Source organism: Myotis lucifugus, unplaced genomic scaffold (genome assembly GCF_000147115.1).
Source record: "Myotis lucifugus unplaced genomic scaffold, Myoluc2.0 scaffold_24, whole genome shotgun sequence".
In the NCBI taxonomy this organism is placed as follows: Eukaryota; Metazoa; Chordata; class Mammalia; order Chiroptera; family Vespertilionidae; genus Myotis; species Myotis lucifugus.
In genome coordinates this window covers 9,356,788-9,379,821 of record NW_005871072.1, presented here as the reverse complement: position 1 = coordinate 9,379,821, position 23,034 = coordinate 9,356,788, and the positions used below count along the sequence as shown (strand labels likewise).

At 33.7% G+C, this 23,034-nt stretch overlaps 1 protein-coding gene and 1 non-coding gene across 2 annotated transcripts in view; both read right to left on the bottom strand.

Annotated features, from left to right (window-relative positions):
- The window catches only part of MYCBP2 (MYC binding protein 2, E3 ubiquitin protein ligase), a 275,789-nt gene that overhangs the window by 123,269 nt on the left and 129,486 nt on the right, over positions 1 to 23,034 (bottom strand). Inside the window, exons 30-40 of the mRNA XM_023751731.1 lie at positions 22,377 to 22,473; positions 19,480 to 19,672; positions 18,614 to 18,888; positions 14,995 to 15,216; positions 13,302 to 13,493; positions 10,775 to 10,981; positions 9,822 to 9,953; positions 8,286 to 8,464; positions 5,328 to 5,470; positions 3,050 to 3,150; positions 2,135 to 2,353 (exon numbers count right to left, since the gene is read on the bottom strand). Of these exons, the coding sequence (XP_023607499.1) occupies positions 2,135 to 2,353; positions 3,050 to 3,150; positions 5,328 to 5,470; positions 8,286 to 8,464; positions 9,822 to 9,953; positions 10,775 to 10,981; positions 13,302 to 13,493; positions 14,995 to 15,216; positions 18,614 to 18,888; positions 19,480 to 19,672; positions 22,377 to 22,473 (1,960 nt within the window). The remainder of the gene's footprint in view (positions 1 to 2,134; positions 2,354 to 3,049; positions 3,151 to 5,327; positions 5,471 to 8,285; positions 8,465 to 9,821; positions 9,954 to 10,774; positions 10,982 to 13,301; positions 13,494 to 14,994; positions 15,217 to 18,613; positions 18,889 to 19,479; positions 19,673 to 22,376; positions 22,474 to 23,034) is intronic.
- On the bottom strand, positions 2,683 to 2,789 carry LOC111825405. The gene has a single exon (XR_002828566.1). It is a non-coding gene; the product is annotated as a U6 spliceosomal RNA (small nuclear RNA).

The window sequence follows — 23,034 nt, the reverse complement described above, 5'->3', positions numbered from 1 at the left end:
ACCGGAATTCCCATTTGACCCATTGATCCCCACCGGCAAGGAAGTCTATCCCCGCGAGCCGCGAGGCCCCTTCGGGATGGGATATATGTTGCCAGATGTTTCATGCCGCCCAATTCACCCTGGCTAGGGTCCAGAAAACAGCCTAGGGTCCCATCAGTAGATGAATGGATTGGAAGGACTGTGGTGCATCTACACGATGGAATACTATGCTGCTGTTAAGGAGAGGGAACTCCTACCGTTTGCAGCATCATGGATGGAACTGGAGAGCATTGTGCTAGGTGAAGCGAGCCAGTCAGTGAAAGGAGAAGTACCACATGATCTCACTCATTCATGGATAATAAAGACCATTACAACTTTTGAACAATAATAGATACAGAGGCAGAGCTGCCTCATACTGATTGCCAAACTGCAGTGGGAAGGCCAGAGAGAGTTGGGGGGCAGGAGGGAGGGGAGTAAGAGATCAACCGAAGGACTTGTATGCATGCATGTGGGCATAGCTAATGGACAGAAGACACTGGGGGGTAGGGGAGGGTGGGGGTGTGTCAAGGGCGGGGGGGAAAAAAAGGACACTTATGTAATACCCTTTGTAATACTTTAAGCGAAAAATAAAAAAATATAAAAAAAAAAAAAAAAAGAAATGTATAAAATGATCCTAGAACATCTTATCATACCAGAGAGAAAGAATGCTATGAATGACAACAGGGTGTCTAATGAACACAGGAAGCAAGCTAGAGGCTCCTATCCAACAAAGACCTATGATCTAATTTCTTAAATAAAATTCAAGGAAACAAAAAAAGAGAGATGGAGGGAAACCTATGAACTTAAGAGAAAGAACCAATCACAATGTATGGATCTTATCTGGATTGTAATTCAAATAATTAAAATATGCATATTTGGTGTTAGAAAGGAACTATTAGTTTTTTAGTGTGATAATATGGCTATTTTTTATGGGTCCCCATATTTTAAAGATACATAATGAAATATCCATGGTTGTGCTTTAAAACAATTTATGAAAGAACAAAATGAGCAGAAAATAAATGAAATAGGTTAGGCCAAGAGGTGATAACTAACTGTTGAATCTAGGATGATGGATAAAATGAGGTAACTGTACTAGTTTGTCATTTTATGTTTACCATAGTCTACAATAAAAAGCTAAATACTTTATAAACACATAAAACAAACTTATAATTCAATTCTCTTCAATTTACATGATACAATTTAAAAAGCAAGAAATAAAGATTTTGAATACTCTATATTATATTTATAAATGTTTCATGTATTTTTTACATTATGTACAAAAGAGTACTTTTTCTTTTTTAACCCAGACACTTTTATTTACACTTTAAAAAGCAAACAGGCCACCCACAAAGAATGGTTAAGAAACATGAAGAGGGCCCTGGCCAGTTTTCTCAATGGTTAGAGTGTCGGCCTGAGGACTGAAGAGTCATAGGTTCAATTTCAGTCAAGGGCATATACCTCAGTTGCGGGTTCAATCCCCAGCCCTGGTCTGGGCATGTGTGGAAGGCAACCAATCAATGTATTTCTTTCACATTGATGTTTCTCTCTCTCTCTTTCCTCCTTCTCCCTCCCTTCCACCCTGTCTGAAAATCAAGGGGAAAATATCCTCAGGTGAGGATTAAAAAAAGAAAGAAACATGAAGAGGTTCATTTGTACTATTAAAAAGTTGTAGTTCATCCATTATCTGTATAAATACTTTTTCTGGCAACAGCAGTAAACTTTTAACCTCCCATTAATAGAGTACTTTAAATCCTACATTATGTATATAAATTGTGAGAGCTGAGGCTATAGTACAAACAATTTCAGTTCCAAAAGTATGCTTTTTAAGTTTTAATGGTTCTATCTACTATTAAAATATATAATATGCAGTTAAGCATTATATACTGCACTGTACTTGTAAAAACTATGAGAACAACTCTTATAAACCCTGCAAAACTGCTCTTTAATGATAAAAATTCCGTTCTTTTGTGTATCTGACAATGCCTAATTACCTTGTGATTCTCTATGTTTAAATACTATAGAAGAAGTTACACTTCTGAGCAGAGGCTAAGTATCCTTTAAGATATTATAGAACATCAAACCAAGTTTTAAACTCTCCCTAAAAATCGGTGCCTACCTTGTAGTGCATCACACATGCAGGTTTATAGGGGTGTTCACTCTCTATGACAGCATAGTGATTAGAGGTTGTACAAGCAGAGAGGCCTTGTTCGGGCTGGTTTCCTGTGGTGCTATCAGTTGACTGATTAGGATTGAACGCAGGAGGCGCATACTTCTGATTCAAAATGGCAACTGAGGGAAGCAGCTGTTGGACAAGGCCAAAGACTTCTACAGCAACCTAGTACATTTACATATATAAAAGAAAAGATTAAATGAGATAATAAATGTGAAAGTTGCTTTAAAATTATTAATTATTATAATTATTGGTTATTCTTATTATTAAGAATTCCCATCTAGAGTTTCTTTAAGCTAAGTGTTTGTTTAACAAGAAATTTGTTCAATGAGAAAAAAAGATTTATCATAGATGTCTTAAATGTTATATGAACTTCGGTTGATCTCTTCCCCTTACCCCCGCCCTCCCCTACTTTCCTTCTGGGTATTGATAGCCTGATCGCTGTTTCTCAGTCTTTGGATCTGACCCTTTTCATCAGCCTATGTTGTTCTCTAAAAAATATGGAACGCTTCATGAATTTGCGTGTCATCCTTGCGCAGGGGCCATGCTAATCTTCTCTGTATCGTTCCAATTTTAGTATATGTGCTGCCGAAGCGAGCACACATGCCATATTTCTAAAATGTATTTCCTATTCCCAAATTTTTCAAATGTAAAGCCAATAAGTAAGCATAGCAATGCAGTAAACAATACCAATAACACAAAGAGATTTAATAATTTCTATCAATTAACATGTCTATCTCTGCTTGTTACCTGTAACCCAGGTACTTCAAAGATTAAAATATCCTTAAAGAAAGGATACAAAGTCTAAAAAAATGATTTTGTTTAAAAAAAGATTCAAAGTTATAAAATTAAATTACATACCTTGGGAATAGCAGCAGCTACTGGTCCTATGTAGGCTATAATAAGGGGAAGCAGCATGGAAAACAGACTGGAAGAGCTAAGCAGTTCTGGAATGTCATCAGCTAAAAAGGGTATTAAAACTATAATTAGAAAGTAATTTCACTGTAATGAATATATGCTGTACTAAATTTATATTTTATTATTTTAAGCAAAATTATAGTTGATGTCGACGAGTGCTTATTAGGACCTGACACTATTGTAAGGGCTTTATTTACATGTATTATCTCAATCAATAAGAAACTTTTATTATCACTACTTTTTAGAAGGGAAACCAAGGCACATAGTGTTTAAGTACCTTGCCCAAAATCACACATCTGTAAAATGATAGAGCCAGGATTAAAACCTAGAGTAACAGTCATGATTTTAAACCACTACTCTTGGTATCACACCTGGCTTTTTGTGACATTAGGCAAATTACTTAATCTGTATATGCCTCAGTAATCACCTATAAAAAAGGATACTAACAGTACTTCCCTTATATGATGTTATAAAGATTAAGTGAGTGAATATACCTAAAATACTTAGAACAATTCCTATACATATTAAGCACTCCAAAAATGTTTGCTGTTAAGCTATAATGCCTTCTGTTTTCCCATGTAAAGCACTTTGCTGATGGACATTTTACTCATTTTTACCCATGAACATGGTGCTGAAAGATAAATTGAGTCTACATTATAAAGACTTTTACGTTGAAAGCCAATCAATTATTCCAAAATACTTGTTTTTAAGTCAGCTATTGCATCAGAATAGGCTAGGTGCTTATTAAAAACTAGAGGCCCAGTGCATGAAATTCATGCACTTGGGGAGGGTGGGGGGGGTTGTCCCTCAGCCCAGTCTGTACCCTCTCGCAGTCCAGGAGCCCTCGGGGGATGTCCAACTGATAACTTAGGCCTGTTCTCCGGGGAGAGAGGGCTTAAGCCGGCAGTCAGACATCCTTAGCACTGCCACGGAGGCAGGAGAGGCTCCCGCCACTGCCACTGTGCTCACCAGCTGTGAGCCCAGCTCAGGGCTTCTGGCTGAGTGGCACTCCCGCTGTGGGAGCACACTGACCACCAGGGAGCAGCTCCTGCGTTGAGCTTCTGCCCCATTGTGGTCAGTGTGTGTCATAGCGACCGGCCGTTCCGCTGTTCGGTCTATTTGCATATTAGCCTTTTATTATAATAGGACTAGAGGCCCAATGCACGAAGATTCGTGCAGAATGGGCCTTCCTTCCCCTGGCTGCTAGCACCGCCTTCGCTCCAGCCCGGAGCTGCCTTTCTGCCTTCCCATGCTGCCCAGAGGCCCAGAGCGGCTGGGGTGGTGGGGAACTCCTGCATCGTTGCCATGGCAACGACACAAGCATCCCACCCCTCCCCTGGCCACTCGGTGTCTGTGTATGCAAATTAACCAGCCATCTTTGTTGGGTTAATTTGCATACACACTCCTGATTGGCTGGTGGGTGTCACGAAGGTACGGTCAATTTGCATCTTTCTCTTTTATTAGTGTAGATAGGATACAGATTCCTAGCCCAGCCAAAACCCATAATTTGAATGGGCCAAATATTCTTCATTTTTAGCAAGTTTCTCAGGTAATTTTGATATGCAACTAGGCTTAGGAACAAGTGTTATAAGTAACAGTAAGGTGGAGTGGGTAACAGTGAATGTTTTTGTAAATATAACTATTGCCAGTGAGGAAGAGGCCTCGATAACTAGACAGGGAATAGGGAAAGGTGGCAGTGAGATTATTAGGTTGTGATCCACCCATAAAAAAGAGGACATATGCTTGCACCATGGCACCCTGAACTAGGACAGAACAGACAGAATGGAGAATACAAACTGGAGTTTCCGGTGGGAGAACTCATAAAGCTCAATTTAGACAGATGAATTAGGGGAAATGTCTAGGGTTACTCAGACTTTGGGTAAATGGCAATAACATTACTGGAAATAAGACATATAGGAAGAAAAACTGGTCTAAAGGAGAAAACAAAATGCTTTTTGACTATGAAAAGATAAAGTGAACACTCAGTTTAATCAAGAGTTTTTCTTTTACTAGTTTAAGAAAATAATAATTACCAGGCTTTTGAACATTCTAAAAAAGTCTGCAATGCTGTATGAAGTATATGACTGATCCAAAATGATTGTATGTGTATGTGTAGATCTACAATGAACAAAACACTCTGGAAGTCTACCAGACGGTTCATCTTCAGTAACTGTGCATAATTAACCTAATATGATGATTATTAAGAAAGTAAAAGTCTTACCATCCACAGCAAGAGCTCTGTGCAAAAGGTCTTTTGCAGCTCGAACAACGGTGCTTACCACAGAGAGAGCTCTGCTACAGTTTTTATCTTCCTCATTGGCTTTACTCAGAAGTTGGGACTGTAAATCTCCATCAAATTCACTCCTAGAACATGAATAACACATGAGATTATTTTACATGGTAGGCAAAACATGATCTAACTCTAGGAATCATATCTAAATCAGAGCTCCTCATATACAGTTTAAAAAGTTAAAATTTAAAAAAGTAAATAGGTAATTATATAATTTCAAGGAGTAACAGGGCATCAAAAAAAAAAGAACATAGGATATAAAGTTATTTTAAATAAGATCAAGGACAGTCTATCTTAAAACTGCTATTAAACAAAGGCCTGAATTATGTATTTTAAAAAATTCTGAGGGAAAAGTATTCAGGCAAAAGGAACAGTAAGATAAAATTTCAGAAAGGAACAAGATTGGTGAGTTCAAGGACCAGAATGCAGATAAGGGTATCTGGAATGAAAGGAGAACAAGTGACAAGGTGGGAAAGTTAGATCATGTGAAATGAGTATGCCAAATAACAACTTTACATTTTATCCTGGAATGGGGATGGAAATTTATGAGAGGATTTTGAGCAAGGGCAGAACTTGAAATGATTTACATTTCCAGTAGATCACTCTGGCTGTACTGTGGAGAACTGACTCTAGGAGGGCAACACAACAGGAGGGAGACTGGTTTAGAGGCTATTACAGTTATCCAGGTAGAAGTGATAGCTTGAAGTAACTGTTAATCATGGGAGTAATCTGACATTTTAAAGGTACAGCTGTCAGTACTTGATGAACTAGATGTAAAGTAAGAGAAAAAAAGGAGGCACGACCACTGATGAGCATGCACCTCTTCTTGTGTACCGTACTATCGGAATACATTGTTAGTAATTAAGTCGAATCTGCCTCCTTGCTAGTATTTTAAAAGTATAGATCATAATGAATTCTCTTAGAAGCATCATACTTTGTATACTCTGTTTCTCTGTGTCTCATTTCTATTGAGCATTAGGGAATGCAGTATTTTAATTGTAACTTTGCCAATATCTTGTCACCACAAAAGGCAGGATTACACTTTTTTTTCTTCCAGGTTGAATTAGTGTAGTGTATTCTGGATTATCAAAATACTCATATAGTTCTGGGACTTTGAAATGGTATATATTCATGATGTGTAAAAAAGTATGATATATAAAACTGTACCATCTTAATTACACAAAAATGGAAGCTTAGTTGTGTAGATACACAGGGGAATTAAAAAAATAAGTCAGACTATAAGCTGCTTGTGGTTATGGATGACTTTGTTCTTTACTTGTGTTTTCAGTTTACTATTACATGCACATGTTAACTTTAAAAAAATGTTATTTTAAAAACTAAAAGAAAAAGAAAAAAGACTCCAAGGAGTTTGGCTGAAACTGTAGATGAGAAGAATTACTTTGGACACATTAAGATTTCTATTAGCCAACTACCTAGAGCAGCCTTAAAGTGGATATATGACATAGAGGTAAGAGTGAGTGTTTGATTTCCTGTCTGCAATCCCAGGGCCACAATTTTACTAGAAGCATGTCTGTAGGCAAGGTGTTTAATCACTGTCTCAGTTCCTCATCAGTAAAGCAGGAATAGGAAAAGAGCCTAACCCTCATGAGGTTACTGTGAGGACTAGCTGACAGCACAGGTAAAACACTGAGAGCATTGCATGGCATACAGTAAGTACTCATCCTACATTAACTATCACCATCATTTCTATTACTGTCACTCAAATAAAGATATCAAAGTGGAAACTAGATATTCAGTCTGGGGCTCAGACGAGATAAAAACTAAAGATATAACCTTGGGAGCTTCAGAGTAAAATGGTATTTAAAGTTAAGAGATTTTAATCTTTTTAAACTTAACTATTTTTTTAAATTGAAGCTAAGTGTATTTATATTAAAGCTTGGTAAAAAACAATCAAGACACCTGAAGCACTGTATTATGTAGAAGATATGACAATTAAAGATATATCTTCTCTTGTGTATAACATAGTTTTTACTCTATGATTTGAGAAAATAATAATGTAGTGTTTCCTGTAGTGCTATGAGACAGTTTTCATGACGGGTGAAATGATTAAAAAAACCTTTTGTACTCAGCAACAACATGCCAATGTAGCTATTTAATGTGTATTATTTGTATCCTATTTCACATGGAGAAAGGATGCAGAAAGTCTACATTCAGGGAAACTATTTTGTGCTAATTGCCCAAGCAGTTTCTCCAGATTGTTTATGAAGAAACAGAAAACAGCAAACCTCTGAAAGTGATATGCAATTTCAGTAATTTGATGCAAAGTCAGGTTGAGGACAAAAGTGATTGGTACACACTACTCCTTAGGATTCCAGCTAAGTTGTTAAAACAAAAATTTAGACTCAGAAATGTATACTTAGAAGTTTTTTAAACCAAAATAATATTTTTTTATGTCTCACTATTTACATAAGAAATGGTTTTTGTTAAACACATAAGAAATATATAATTTTATACTCTAGTACTAGAGTCATAGACATAAAAATATTCTGCAGACTGGACAACAGAATCAAGGCAATACTAGTACTCGGGTAGAATTGATTGATCACCATTTTTAGGTATTTTTGGAAAAAAATACATTCCATTTAAATTAGAAACTGCAGACCACAAACTATAAAAGTGACAACATAAAAGTTTCAAATATATTATCGAAATAATGAAAATTTCAAAGTATTCACCTTTAAGGTGAAACTGAATTTAGATATTAAAAATGAGACTTTTTTAATATGAATTAGCACAAGTACTATGTGCAAAGAAGAGATACTGTATAATTTAATTATAATTTACCCATTCAGCGTATTTTAACTAGAGAGTAAATTATGTATGTTCTACTACTTTAAAATAGTTCCTGATTTCTATACACACACCTACCGATAGTAAAGTATTTGTGGAATCTGTCCTCTGGTTTGGTTTGTGCCATTACTACTCAAGCTGCACGTGCTGAATGTAAACGTCACACCATCAGGGCACTGAACTGTGGTCATTCCTCCATCTCCATTGGCCGTTCGGCTTCCATAATTCCTCAAGCGCACAGCATATTTAACATTTTCCTTCACAATAAATGTAAAACATGTTTATGTTTATTCATAATGTGTAGAAATATACAGAAGGAACTCTGAAGTAAACTGGGCAAATATATTGAATTTCATTGTCATTTATATAGACAATTTGTTTACATGAGTTTTTAATGAATCAAACAGGGTAACTAACACTTATTGATATTTATTTTTTAACAGAAGCTGTCCTGAGTACTTTGTGTGATTTAATTAAATTAATCATTAAAAAAACCTCATGAAGTACTGTTATTATCCCTATTTTATAGATGAGGCATTTGAGGCACAGAGAAGTTAAGTAACTTGCCTATAGTCACAAAGCTAGTAAAAAATGGAACTAGGATTTGAATACAGGCAGTGTGATTCTAGTTCTTGCTCTTAATAATACTACCAAGAATTAGCCATACTAAAAGATTATAAATACATAAGACAATATTTTCTTTGAATTTAACTTTTGAAATAATTTAAAAGAGAGAAAAATAATGGTGAGTCCATTATATTTTTATTTTAAGAAAATATACTCAGAGACAGAAATAAATAGGCAGATATAGAAGAAATATCCATAGGAAAAAGTTGTCCAAAATATGATGCACTATATATAGAAAATGTAAGATACAGATACTGATAACTTATGATTCATGATATAAAATTCACAATAAAGGTTTTTGGTTTCTGGTATCTGAACTCTTTGGTGAGGTTTCTGGTGAACTTACCTAAAATTCTGCTCTATAATGAAATTTATTACAGTTGACTGCAGCATTAGTTTATTAATAAGTATTTTAGTATTAAGTAAAATTTCTGTTTTGATAAAGTTAAAGTTATTTACTGCTAGATATTTAAGTTATATAATGTAACTTTAATAGTGAATACTATTTGTTAATATTAATTATTTTTTAAAAGAGTTCTGGCACAGAAGAGAAGAAAGGGCAGGAATTAATATTTATTGAGTTTCTAAACTGTACTAGACATTGAGGTAAGTACTTAATTCCATTATTTAATCTGAACAGCACTACAATATAGATATTATCCTTCTCAATCTACAGGATGTCTCAAACTGGTTAAATGATAACATGTCCAATATCTTGGAGCTAATATGTGAAAGAGCAGGTATCTGAAGAAGCTATATCTGTTTGACTCCCAAATCTAACAATACCTTTCATTATACTGTACTTTTTACTATACCAGACTTTAAGAGATCTTTTGCAATTAGGAATATTATACAGTACAATGACAAGAATATAAATGTACTCCCTAAGCATTTAAAGCACCACATAAAGGAGTACTTTTTGATATTTTTAAGTAAACTACATAATAATACCTATTATTTACAAAAGAAACATATTAGTAAAGTTACCTTTAAAGGAACAACTTTGTCAAGTCTGATTTCAGCGATATCACTGGGTGAATCATCTGTTGTATAGGTTCCTTTGACTAATTCTAGAGATGTCCATCTATGAGAATGAGTAGAATCTCCTGCATGTTCACTCTAATTAAAATAAAACAAAACAAAGTCCATCACACTCTTTATTACAAGAACAGTTTTGATGTATAATCCCTAACTGTTTTAAAGCATATAACATTAGGTATTAGCATTTCCTCATATATATCACACAAAAAATTTTTTGTACTCTATAAACTATTTACTTTTATCTGATTTCTTGTGGAGTCTAAAACCGAAATCATATAAATGCACTTTTCTCATCTGATGTCCTCAAAGGATTCCTAGTTCTTCATAAGAATAATGCTATATATAATTATAAAGCCTAATGAAATAAAGAGTTAATTTAGCTGTTTAAAAATATAAAACACAGACAAATTACTATATATTAGGAAAAACTACTTTCTGTTCCATTAATAAAGCTTTGTGAAAACTCAGGTACTTCTATTTAGAGCATATAGCAAAATACAGCTAAAACAATCAATAAGTATCTTTACTAAGAATCATCTATTAGCACACTATGACAAAAATGCTTAACCACAGATACAGGTAGTAATATGAGAATATTGTTCTTGTTTCTGGAGAACTTACAATAGCAGAAAAAAATTTACTCAAGACTGTAATCAGAGGCTCAGCTATATAATTTCTAGTCTTATCATTTAAAATCTTTCCTGGAAGTGTAAAAAATATGAGACAGGAGTGATCCAAGATGGCACATAGCAATAGGGTAGAATCACTCTCTTTCGATTTTCTTAAAATCTTCCATCTATGATTGATCTACCCTCAAAGATTTGGACTATCATACTATGATAAGACATCCTGATACACAACCCACACAGCAACATGAACACTCTGAGAGTGGTACTTACATCATCAACCAGCACCTCTAATTCATATTCATGAATTCCACCTCCTCCATAGACAGAAAAACCAACCACAACTATTCCAGGCTTGTCAACTGAAAAACAGATTGCATCAGGAGACCCATTCCCAGTGTTCCAACTTCTTCCCTGACTTGTTTTTGTGAATCGGTTGGCACTGGCTTTAACAGAGTGCAGAGAATTAAGTCCATCGATCTGTGAATGACAAAAGCAATTACAACAGTAGTGTTAATAACATACCTTTAAAAAAATCTATGCAAAGGTTTCTAAGTTCAGTTAAGTAACCTACATTTAATAAGTGAGGTAAAACCTTCCAAATGGTACATTTCTATTAAAAGATATCCAGCAATAAAAGCAGATTTTCTCATTCTATATTTATACATCATTATCACTTGAGAGTATTTTCTTCTCTTAGGCATATTAAATGATGCATTTCACTTAATTTATAATGCCAGAACTATAAACTTGTTATTACAGTCATACCATATGAATGATCACTCACTTTGAAAACAGATAGCAAAAAATGTCATCAATATTCTATAGACCAACAAATTGCAAACTATACCACACAGAGCTCTAGGAATTCTGCAGATAAGTATTCAAGAAAGTAGTAAACTCAGGTTCCCCTCTTCAGTCAGACCACCACTCCTCTTATCTGTAAGTTTACAAGTAAGACTTCATTTGCAAAAAATGTTCTCTTAGGTCTGAAGAACACTAATGTATAGTGATATTAAAACTTGGCATTCAAAAAATTTTGAATACACACACACACACACACACACAAATACAACCACACAGACTTTCATTAGAGAGGATCAGAGAACTTATTTTGGTTTAAAACCACTCTTTTTAATTATAGACCTTGTTGCTGATCTAAGTTGGCTTCAGAAATTTGAGAAAGAAAATTGAAGAGAAAGAAAAACTGCTCTGGGAAAGAAAGATATATGAATGTCTAGACAGGACTATTGGGAACTCCAAAGGTTGTATATTAGGAACCTGCAATTTTGAACATTCCTTTTCATTAGACAGGTTAGTTCATAGGGGATAACTATATAGTAACATTCTGGGTGGGACCTATGTGTGCACTACAAACTTTATCAGATCTACTACAGAAGATAAGCATATTATATAGGCTGAATTAATAACTTAAAAATTTTTTTAATGTTCTGACAGGGCTTTAATGGCACCTGAGGCCAAAGCCTAAGCTAACTAAGAACTGGGGGAAGGCTTCCCAGGTGAGATACTAAACTGCTTAGGTGCATATAATCACTAGGAAATCCTAAAGGCTAAACTGTCACAATGAATCAATAATGAGTGTAGACTAAATGGGCTAATTCAGAATAGATTCTAAAATAAATCTAAAAGTAAGAAAAAGCAAAGACTAGGAATTATGAAAGTAAAATAGAGAAAAAAAGTTCCTTTGTAAAAAATTTGAGACCTGGGACCACTGAATATATGCTAGTTATTAAATATTCATTCCAATGATATAAGATAATTCATATCATGACATGATTTTCAAGACCAATGTACTATCTACTTTTGGGGGGAAAAATAAAATCACTTACCAAATACAGCCAAAATGTTTAGATAAATTATAAAACAGATACTATAGACCAGTGAAATAGTGAAATATAATGCTATTTTACAAAATGTAAAGGTACTTAAAATGGTTTTCTCAAACATAATATTTGATCCTTTTAAAACTTTGTGTTATGGCTATACAACAATGTGAATGTACTGTACTCAATGCCATTGAACTATATACAGAAAATTAGAATAAATTTTATGTTATTTATATTTTACTACATTAAAAATACTTTGTGACTTAGGTAAGATAAAAATTATTATTCCCATTTTACATGTGTATTTGTCTAGAGTCAATCAAGTGGGCATAGCTACCTTTTTACCCTTTCCATGCCATGCATTCATTAGTAATAGTCCTACTTCCATTACTCATTATGCAGCAATGCAAATTATTTTATTATATATTTTATTTTATTATATATATATATATATATAAAATATATTTTAATTGATTCTGAGAGAGAGGAAGGGAGACAGAGAGAGAAACATTGATTGGCTGCCTCCTACATGCCCCCCACTGGGGATGGAGCTGGCAATCCTGGCATGTGCCCTGACTGGGAATCTCGAACTGATGACCCTTAGGTGCATGGGACGATACTCGACTAACTGAGCAACACCAGCCAGGGCCAAACTTGCATTTACTGGGATATGACAGTGGGGTTGTGCAATGAAGCAGCTAAGAGAAAAACATATATATTTGTATATGTGTGACATCCTGGGTAAACTGGTGAGAGAGGAAGCAAATAAGAGCAGAGAAGAGGTATAAGAAAGGGGAAAACAGCCTAGTTAGCTTAAATGTATTTTTTTAAAGTAAAAAAACAACAACAGTGGGACTGAAATCAGTTTCTATGAAACCAAAATATATGAAAAAAGAAACTATGTGGAAAGTTTAAACATGTGCTTATTATCCAATCTCAAAGTAGAACATTACCTCAGATCCCAGGGCTGAGGCTGTCAGTTCACTGACAATACTGGCCAGTAATCCACAGGTGTTGTAGACCAGGTGGGAGGAGAACAGCTCATTTTCCCTCCTCAGGCTGTTCCTGACTGGGAGCACAACAATAACCAGCATTTTCTCCAGAACTTCACGGAAGCTTGTCATCCCAGAGATGTTCTCTTCACTCTGTGATACATTAAAAAAAAAACACAACAAAAACAGTTCCAAGATACTGCTTTGTTTTCCTTCTCAGGGGCACTCAATTTCAAAATCTTGTCTTTCTAGAAGAGAACCTTAAAATTCAGACTTGAGTCTAATTCCATAAATCTATCCAGTTGTATGTGGAGTCATTATATCTATTTTTCACTTAGCAGTTCTTTTTAAATTATTAGCCTCTGTGTATCATAAAAGTATCACACATTTACAAGCTATGTTTTATTAGTTTTTTGTCATTTTAACTTATTTTCTTAACTTTTCAGTAACAATTCTTTATGACAAACAGAATAAAACTCTTCCCATTTAAAAAGCTTTCTCTTTAGACAAGATTCCAATCTCAGATAATTATTTCTGGTATATTTAGAGGTAAAGCAACTAAGAAATATTGTAATCTCTGCAAATCTATTTTCTAACAAAATTCTTTCTGTACGTGTATGTAATAAAAATATGGAATTCTATAACTATTCCTATACAATTTTATAACTTCTATGTATTTGACTTCATAAACAAAGAGAGAAAAATTCTAACACCTACCAATGGAAAAAAATCAAAATAAGAAATTACAGACTCTTACTAAAGACCAATGGGAAGTCCAAACGGCATGGCTCAGTGGTTGAGTGTTGACTTATAAACCAACAGGTCATGGTTCAATTCCCAGTCAGGGCACATGCTCGGGTTGTGGCCTCCATCCCCAGTTGGGGGTGGGCAGGAGGCAACCAATCAATGATTCTCTCTCATCATTGATGTTTCTATCTCTCTCCCTTCTTTCCTCCCTCCCCCTTCTCTGAAATAAATAAAAACATTTTTTTTTTTAAAGATGAATGGGAAAATACTTTTTTCCTCCAGAAAAAAAGGAAAAAGATGATAATTGATTTTAATTGATATCCAGCATGAACATTATTTATCTCCTTTACCAACCTCAATATTTCTTAGCCAGTTGTGGACAGAAAGCAAAATGTATTTAATTTCATCAAGGGGTCAATGGGGGAAAAAGAGGGATATATGTAATACTTTCACAATAAAGATTTAATTAAAAATTATAAAGAATGTTCTATGACTATTGTTTTGTAATGCTTATTTTAATGTAACAAAATGTTATAGAAAATGTTTTAAAAGTTATTTATTTCCTTAGAATTCTATCTTGGCAATATAAAATATATTAGAAGATACAAGTGTTTTATAATATCTGCAATTTTCAAATGGTTCAGCCAAAAAAATTACACAGGAATGCTTTATATAACACTCTTAAATTTCTTATAGGTTAGGAATCATTCAAAAAAAATTAGAGAAAAAAGAGTACTTACTTATAGGTAAACATGTGACTTTTTTTGCCTTAATTTTAGTCTTTTTGTGACACACAAAATTATTTGGTAAATATATTTACTGATATAGAAGAATAAGCACTAAGCTAAATATGTCTCCATTTGACAGTTTTATTGCTTCAATATAAAATATATTTTAGAAAACCTACCTGGCTGAGTTTTTCCATCTGGGCTACCAAAAGGGGAAAACGGTGAACTAGTGTTGAGTCATTCTCTGTGCTAACTTGTTTAACAATTGATCGTAGTAGTACTTCTCCATCATAAGCAATAGGGAAGATAGAAGTCAGTTTAACAGAGGTGTGACACAGAGCTGACATAACAGCTGCTAGGAGTCGACTACTTGATGTCTTGAAGTTTGCTTCTTGAATGTCCTTTTAAAAACAAAAATATGTAACCCACTAAAAAAATACTGAATCAATATAATGCAAGTTTCTGGATATACAAATGGGAAACACCATTTTAAATCATACCAAAATTTTCTAGAGTTCAATCATTGTAATTGTGTTGTTACAGAATAATATTACATCAATACTTTGAAACACTTGTTTAAGTTACTACCCAATGACAATGGAAAACTATTAAATATGGTCAAGAAAAACCAACTCCTGTTCTCTAGTAAATGAGCTTATATATATTTCTGTATCTTCAGAATCACAGTTATGTCCAGCAATATTCTCAAAGACATAAAAAAGGCCCCAATTAGTATATATCTGAGGCATTTCCAGTAACAAGCACTGAAACTACTTTCCTCAAATAAATTAAATTGTAATTCTGTGCTCCTATAACATTTCACTAATGTTAACACCTCACTAAGATCACAAAATTATGCCATCACATTGCACAGTTTATTCAGGAAAAGTAGTAGCAAACATGTAAAATTTTAAAACAAAGATTTAAAGAGTTATCTGCACAGGATATCCGAATTCACAAAGGAATTTGTGTATGCACTGCACACATTACTTAGTTCATTAAACACGTGTCACAAAGACAGGCTAAAAGTAAAACAATATTCTAAATGTTAAACCAATGTTTGTCAAAGTCAGTCTACTCAGCAGCATTTATCTATGAAAGGTAAGTGCTAGAGATCTGCTACATAACATTGTACCTACAGATAACAATATTGTACTTGCACACTCAATATGTGTTGAGAGGGTACATCTTATGTTAAGTGTCCTTACCACAATAACACTTTTTAAAAATGCCAAGAAAAATAAGGTCAGTATCTAAATGGCTAAACAAAATAAAAACAAAGTTGCCCACCCAGATGTCATTACTAGAATACCTTTCCACTAGGCTAGGATACCCTGGTGATTGATGCCAGTGAATTTTTTTTTTTGTGGGAGGGGTGAGCTTGAGAGGGGGCTCTATAACTTCCAGTACAATGTTGAGTAGGAGTGGTGAGAATAGATACCTTGTATATTGTTCCCAAATTTAGGGAAACAATAAATATTTCACCATTAATTTTTATGTTAGCTGTAGATATTCTTTATTAGATTTAGGAAGTTTCCTTAAATCCTAGTTTGCTGAATTTTTGTCACTGAATAAAATTTTGTCAAATACTATTTTCAATCTGCAGTTGGGAATCTGCGTATTTGAAGTGCTGACCTAAGTTACAGGCAATTTTCCATTGTGCGGGTGGTCAGCGCACCTAACCCTCATATTGTTCAAGGGTCAATGATACTTTTTCTGCATCTATGGAGAGGATCATATAATTTTCCCTCTTTACTTAGTTAATATGGTGAATTACAATGAATTTTGAATATTAATCTACCCTTGCATTTCTGAGATAAACCCCACTTGGTATGATACATTTTTTATATTGTTCGATTTGATTTGACAATCTTTTTAAGAACTTTTCCATCTATGTTTCTGAGTAATATTTGTCTATCCTAGTATTTTAATATCTTTGTCAAGTTTTGGTATCAGGATAAAGCTAACTTGATGAATTAGTTGGGAAGTGTTGCCTCCTGTATTTTCTGAGTTTGTAAAAGATTGTTATTATTTCTCTCTTATATGTTTAAAAGAATTCTCCAATGACAATATCTAGGGCTGGAATTTTCTTTGTATTAGTCTTTGATAATGAATTCAATTTTTTTTTGGTGCCTTTTATCTTTTTTTTTATTGTTTTATTGCTTAAAGTATTACAAAGGGTATTACATATGTGTCCTTTTTTTTCCCCGCCCTTGACAATCCCCTGGCCTCCCCTACCCCCCAGTGTCTTATGTCCATTGGTTATGCTTATATGCATGCATACAAGTACTTCGGTTGATCTCTTACCCCCCTCCCTCCTGCCCCCAACCACAATTTTTAACGGATATAAGGCAATTCAGATTTTCTCTTTCTTATTGTGCAAGACTTGCTTAAGTTATATTTTTCAAGAATTTTTTTATTAAAAGTTATAATTTATTGGTATAAACTTGTTCATAATATTCCCTTCTTATCATTTTGATGTTTGTTGGATCTATAGTGATATTTACTATTTTATTCCTGATAATGGTATTTTATGTTTTTTCTTTCTCTTGTCTCTCAGTCAGACTTTCTAGGAGTTTTAAAATTTTGTTATATTTTCAAAGAACCAACTTTTGACTTTATTAATTTTCTCTATTTACTATTTTACAAATTTCTGTCCTTACCTTTATTTCCTTCCTTTCTCTTTATTACTTTCTTCTTTCTTTGGATTTGATTTGCTTTTCTTTCTGGCTTCTTAAGGTAGAAACTAAGATCATTGGTTTTAAACCTTTCTTTGTTTGTATACTAGTAAGCATGTAAAAGCATACATTTCCTCTATAAGCAATGTTATAGCTACTTCTTACAAATTTTTATGTTATATTTTTATCTTTCAGTGTGATATATTTTTTCATTTACTTGGATTTCTTCTTTGATTTATTGGTTTTTAAAAGTGTGTCTATTTTCCAAATATTTGGTGCTTTTCTTGATATATTTTGCTATTTATTTCTAATTTAATTCTATTGTGCTCTGAAAACACTTCCCTTAAAATTTTAATATTATGAAGTTTACCAAGACATTTTATGACCTACCATCTCATCTATGATCTATCTTTGTGAATATTATATGTATAGTTGGAAAGAATATGTATATTGCATTTGCACCTTCTGCTTCTTAAATGTCACTTAGACCAAGGGGGTTGATAGTACTGTTCAAATCCCTATAAACCTACTGATTTTTTTTGTCTAGTTGTTCTATAAATTACTGAAGAAGCAGTATTGAAGTCTCCAACTATCAATGTGAATTTGTCTATTCTTCCCTGTAGTTTTATAACTGTTTTGCCTCAGATGGTTTGAAACTGTGATTTGGGGCATATGCATTTATGAGGGTTGTGGTTTCCTTATGAGGGAACGGATATCAACGTGCAAGTTCACTCACAGCTTTCTCTCCTGACGGTTTTGCAGATATGGAGTGGTGGGGGCTGCCCTTCTAGTACTGTACTGGCTCTCACATATTCACTCACTATTGTTCTTTCCCTCTTACACACACACACACACACACACACACACACAGGTTTAAAGAGCAGATCAGCAGCTGCACATTGTGCCTGCCAATTTAATAACTAAAAATAATAATAAAGCAAATATAAAAAATATTTTTTGAACATTGATTATTAAATCTCACATACCAAACTGATTTCCTGATTTACCTTTTATAAAAGTTAGAAAGACTGAGGCAACTGATATTTATTATCTTGAAGAGTACTTATTAAGTATACCATACTTACTTTATATCAACTAACATTTTATAAACTTAAAATACCTGATCCAAACAATTCAGCAGATCACAAAGGCAAGCCCACTGCAAGGCAGGGGTTGGGTAGAAGGAATGGAAGCAGGCAGTAAAGGTGTTATGACACTCCTGAAGGACAGCTTCCAGGAGACTCAAGGGTTGACTGAGATATCCTTGAGGATCATTATCCAACTTCACCATGCAGTGATCAACTCCTTCTGATAAGATTTTCCTTAACAAAGTTCTGGTTTTTCCAATACATTCTGCTAATTTGCTAGTTTCTTCTACAATTGCTTTTCCTGTAGCTTTAAGGAAACAAAACAGGCTGCTAATTGAATAGAATAAATATGCATGAAAACATTCAATATAATTCATGTAATTTCCCATATAACTAAAAATCATAAGTACTCATAACCTAGAAAGGAAACAATTTATAAATTAAGTATGGTCCAAATTTATTTCTTTTTAAAACCTATATAGAAAAATAAACAAAACACTGGTTTCAGCATGTAAATCCAAATCAGTTGTTCAAAAATTTCTATTTGACAGAACCTGTTTAAAAAACCATTTTATTAAGAGTATTTAATTTTAGTCCAACATGATTTTTTGTTATCAGAATGACATGTAATGTATTTTATTCTTTACAAGCATCCCAGCAAGCTGACTTTCTCCCCTCTTTTAAGAAGCAAGATGAGGCAGTTAGGGCTTTTTTTAAATTGAATTTATTGGAGTGACATTGGTTAATAAAATTATATAGGTTTCAGGTGTATAATTCTATAATACATCATCTGTATATTGTATTCACCAAGGGATCTTAAACTCTTGGCTATCCCTACATAAACCTTCTCAATTCTCACATATTTTCTCCTCAAAGACATTTAAAAAAAAGATCATACCTGACACTGGGTAAATTTCACAGGTATAGACACGCAGTAACCTCAGACAACAGGTACCCACAAAGCGCAGTCTCTCCAAATCTAGAAGGGTAGCCGTGAACTGGAATCCTTTTAATCCTCTAAGTTCTTCAACTCCTAAGACTAAGGTAGTCCAGCTCCAGTGAAGAATACTCAACAATGACTCAAAACATTCCTAATCCAAAACATGAAGAATTAGATAAAAATTAGTCCAAATTATACTATAAGATGAATCAAATCGAAAGCTTTATTTGAACTTGACATTTTTTGTTGAGTTTTGGTAGACCAATTAAAAGACATCTTATTAGTTCATTCATTAAATTACCATTAGGAGCATTTCTGAAGCTTGACAAAAATAGTAAAGTAGTTAGGCATCTATAAAACAACATTCTTTAATATTTTCTTATTTAAAAATACATTTCTAAGTTTCTCTGCTACCAACCTATCTAGTTTGTCATATAAGTAAAAGAATAAAAGAAAACCCCTTATAAAATAAAATCAGAGGCACCCAGCCCTTTTCTTGCGGGCCGGTGTTCACACATTCGGCGCGGTCGGGGCCCTTTTGGGCTGCCTCTCATCTCGCTGGCCCCCCGTCCTGTTTTCCTATCCAGCCAACCTCGAAAAACCACCCACGCTATTACACTGAAGGGGATGGTGTTCAAGCATATTCCAGCCTCCTTTCTTTTGTGGGCAGTTGGCCAGTCAGCCTGCCCCTGATTGGGGTGGGGGGGGGGCGATCGGGAGAGGAGGTGGCTGGGGTCAAACTCCTGGTCGAGGGGACAATTTGCATATTAGCCTTTTATTACATAGGATGTTTACTTGAAAGGAAAATTACACTCTACATTTTCAAGGTAGTAATGTGCAAATAAACCAAAAGTATTTTAACAGTTAAATAATTTTTAATATAATAAACCATTTTAGCATATCAACAACATAAAAAGCTTATTTTATATCTACCTATTAAATTTTACAATACAACCTAAGCCAATTCTTGATAAACATAAAAATTGACTATAAAAATAATAAAAATTCTTACTTGGATATTTTTAAAATTCCAAAATATGGGTTTGGGGGGTTGAGCATCCCTGTAGTTCTAGTTGGTCTGCAGGTTTTATCATGCTTACATGATAATGGATACTAGATGAATCTTAAAGAAAAGCACTTATTCTCTCACTCCCACCAAATTCTCATCCTCTTGTATAGTAATACCAAGAATAAGAGTTTATACCTTAACTTTTAAAGAAATGATTTATAAGTTTCCTATATAAAGATTTCAATTACCTAATAACCATAAAACCACTCATACATAAATACAAAAAATTACTAAGCACAAAATAAAATATCAGTAAAAACACACATACAACGGAATCAAAGATACTTATTTGAATCAAAAGATACCAAACTGATCATAATACTAAAAGGATCCAAGTTACCAAGTAGCAAAATTCTTGTGCTCTTTTATTCAAAGCACATTCTCTGTAAACTGTCGTATCTCTTTTGGAAGGCTAATGCGGCATAATATACCAAATTTTAAATGACACTTCCAGTAGAAATGTTGACATAAATGCATAAGTAATTTCAAAGACATACGTATGAATATAATAGTAAAAATGAGAAATAAACAGTCCTTTGATAGGAATAGAGTCCAATAATTTAGAATACAGAGGGTCTTCAAATAATGTCATTTCATTCAACATCATTTCTTTCAACATTCATGAGATGTGTAGGAGCTTAGCTCTTGTTATTATCAATTAGCCTATGGTAAAATTGGTTTCATTATACATCATTTAGCTTAAGGTGCAGAATCTATTATCAATAACATTAAGTGAGGACTTACTGTACAACCATTCGATGGAATATGATGCAAACATTAGAAAAGATTAAAATAGGGCCAAATGTGTCCACAGCATATACTATGAAATTTTAAAAAGGAAAATGCAAAACCTGAAGTATGATCAAACATAAATAAGAAGGTTCACAGCATATTGTATATGCAGAATAATAAGTATGTGTATGTACAAAAATATAGTCTGGAAGAATATACATCAAAATGTAAATAGTAGTTATATATAGTAAAAACGGTGATTATAGGGGGAAGTTTAATATACATTTAGCTTGGTTTTATTCCTACTCTACCCTATTTCACAAGGGATATGTATTAATTTTGTTTTAAAAAATTAATAAAAAAGAAGAAAAGCATTTCCCAAAGCCTTTTACTAATAGAACAGATTACCAGCTACATTGGTAAATCACAGTCATATAGTGCCTTACAATTTAAAAAGAACTTTTGCATCCCTTATGTCATTAAAATTCATAATGACGCTATGACATATTTATGCAGATAAGTTGTGTAAGCATCCACAACTAATAAATGAAAGAGCAAGACTTCCTGAACATACCATATTTCAATTACATCATGCTGACTTTCCATTCTACAAAGGTAGCCCCAATAGCATCTTGTATCTTTAAATGTAGAATGGTGATGTCAAGTAGTTCAATAAAGTCCCTAGAGTTAGATATGAGACTTCTATTTCCTAAAGCAATAAAATAAAACTTTTTGGTCAACACCACCCTTAAGTTATCCTTCACTTTCGAACTCTTTCAGCATATATATTCATTCATACATGATTTATCAGAAAATTGACCAGTTATTTCAGAAATAGCAAGACTTGTTAAAATCAGTCACGATCTCTAGTTTCCCATTATTTAAAGTGCATGCTATTTGGCCTAGACTGTCAATGCCAATAAAAAAACAAATCTGAGTTCATAAAGCTTATTGCTATGCTGAAATAACAACTGAGAGGAGTGGCTAAATGCTAAAGCATCAAAATGAAACTGAGCATTGAATAGAAAAGCTGAAATTTAAAAAAATGGCTCACCACTGAGACAGTTCTTGCAAAAGATCTCTTTAAAATGTGTACCGGTTCACTTGTTTGCTGTTTGCCTTTTGAAGCACTGCCATCACTGGTTGGAAGTCTGAAGGTAGCAGACAAACATAAATTTATGCTGCAAAGGCCAATGACATTTTTCTGTTCATAATATACATTTTTGCAATAATAAAAAATTGAATTATGTATTTAAATATTTTTGTTAGGTAAAATTAAAATATGGGGCTTTTAAAAAACATTTTCCAATGCTAAGCAAAATTTTTAGCATCTGAGCATTTCAGCATTTAAATCCCACATTTGTAAGACTGGGTAGTAAAGTATCTCTTACTAGACAACATATGTAACTTATGTTCTGTAGTAATGCCACTACTAAATTCTACTATTTAAAAGTTATTCAACAAGTGTACCCAGAAGTCACCCCTGCAACTTGTTATGTTCATAATACTACATGTTACAAATAGTAACTATAATAAAGAGCATAAAAATAAACAAAAATCCCTTCTTGGGTAAATTAAGTTTATACATATCATCCAGATTCTTGAAGTGATTACTAGAAAGGAAGATATAGGAGACAGAGAATCACTGTTCTAGAAGTACTTCCTTTGATTTTTATTACATAAAGAATGACATTTTTTAGTGAGGTTTTATA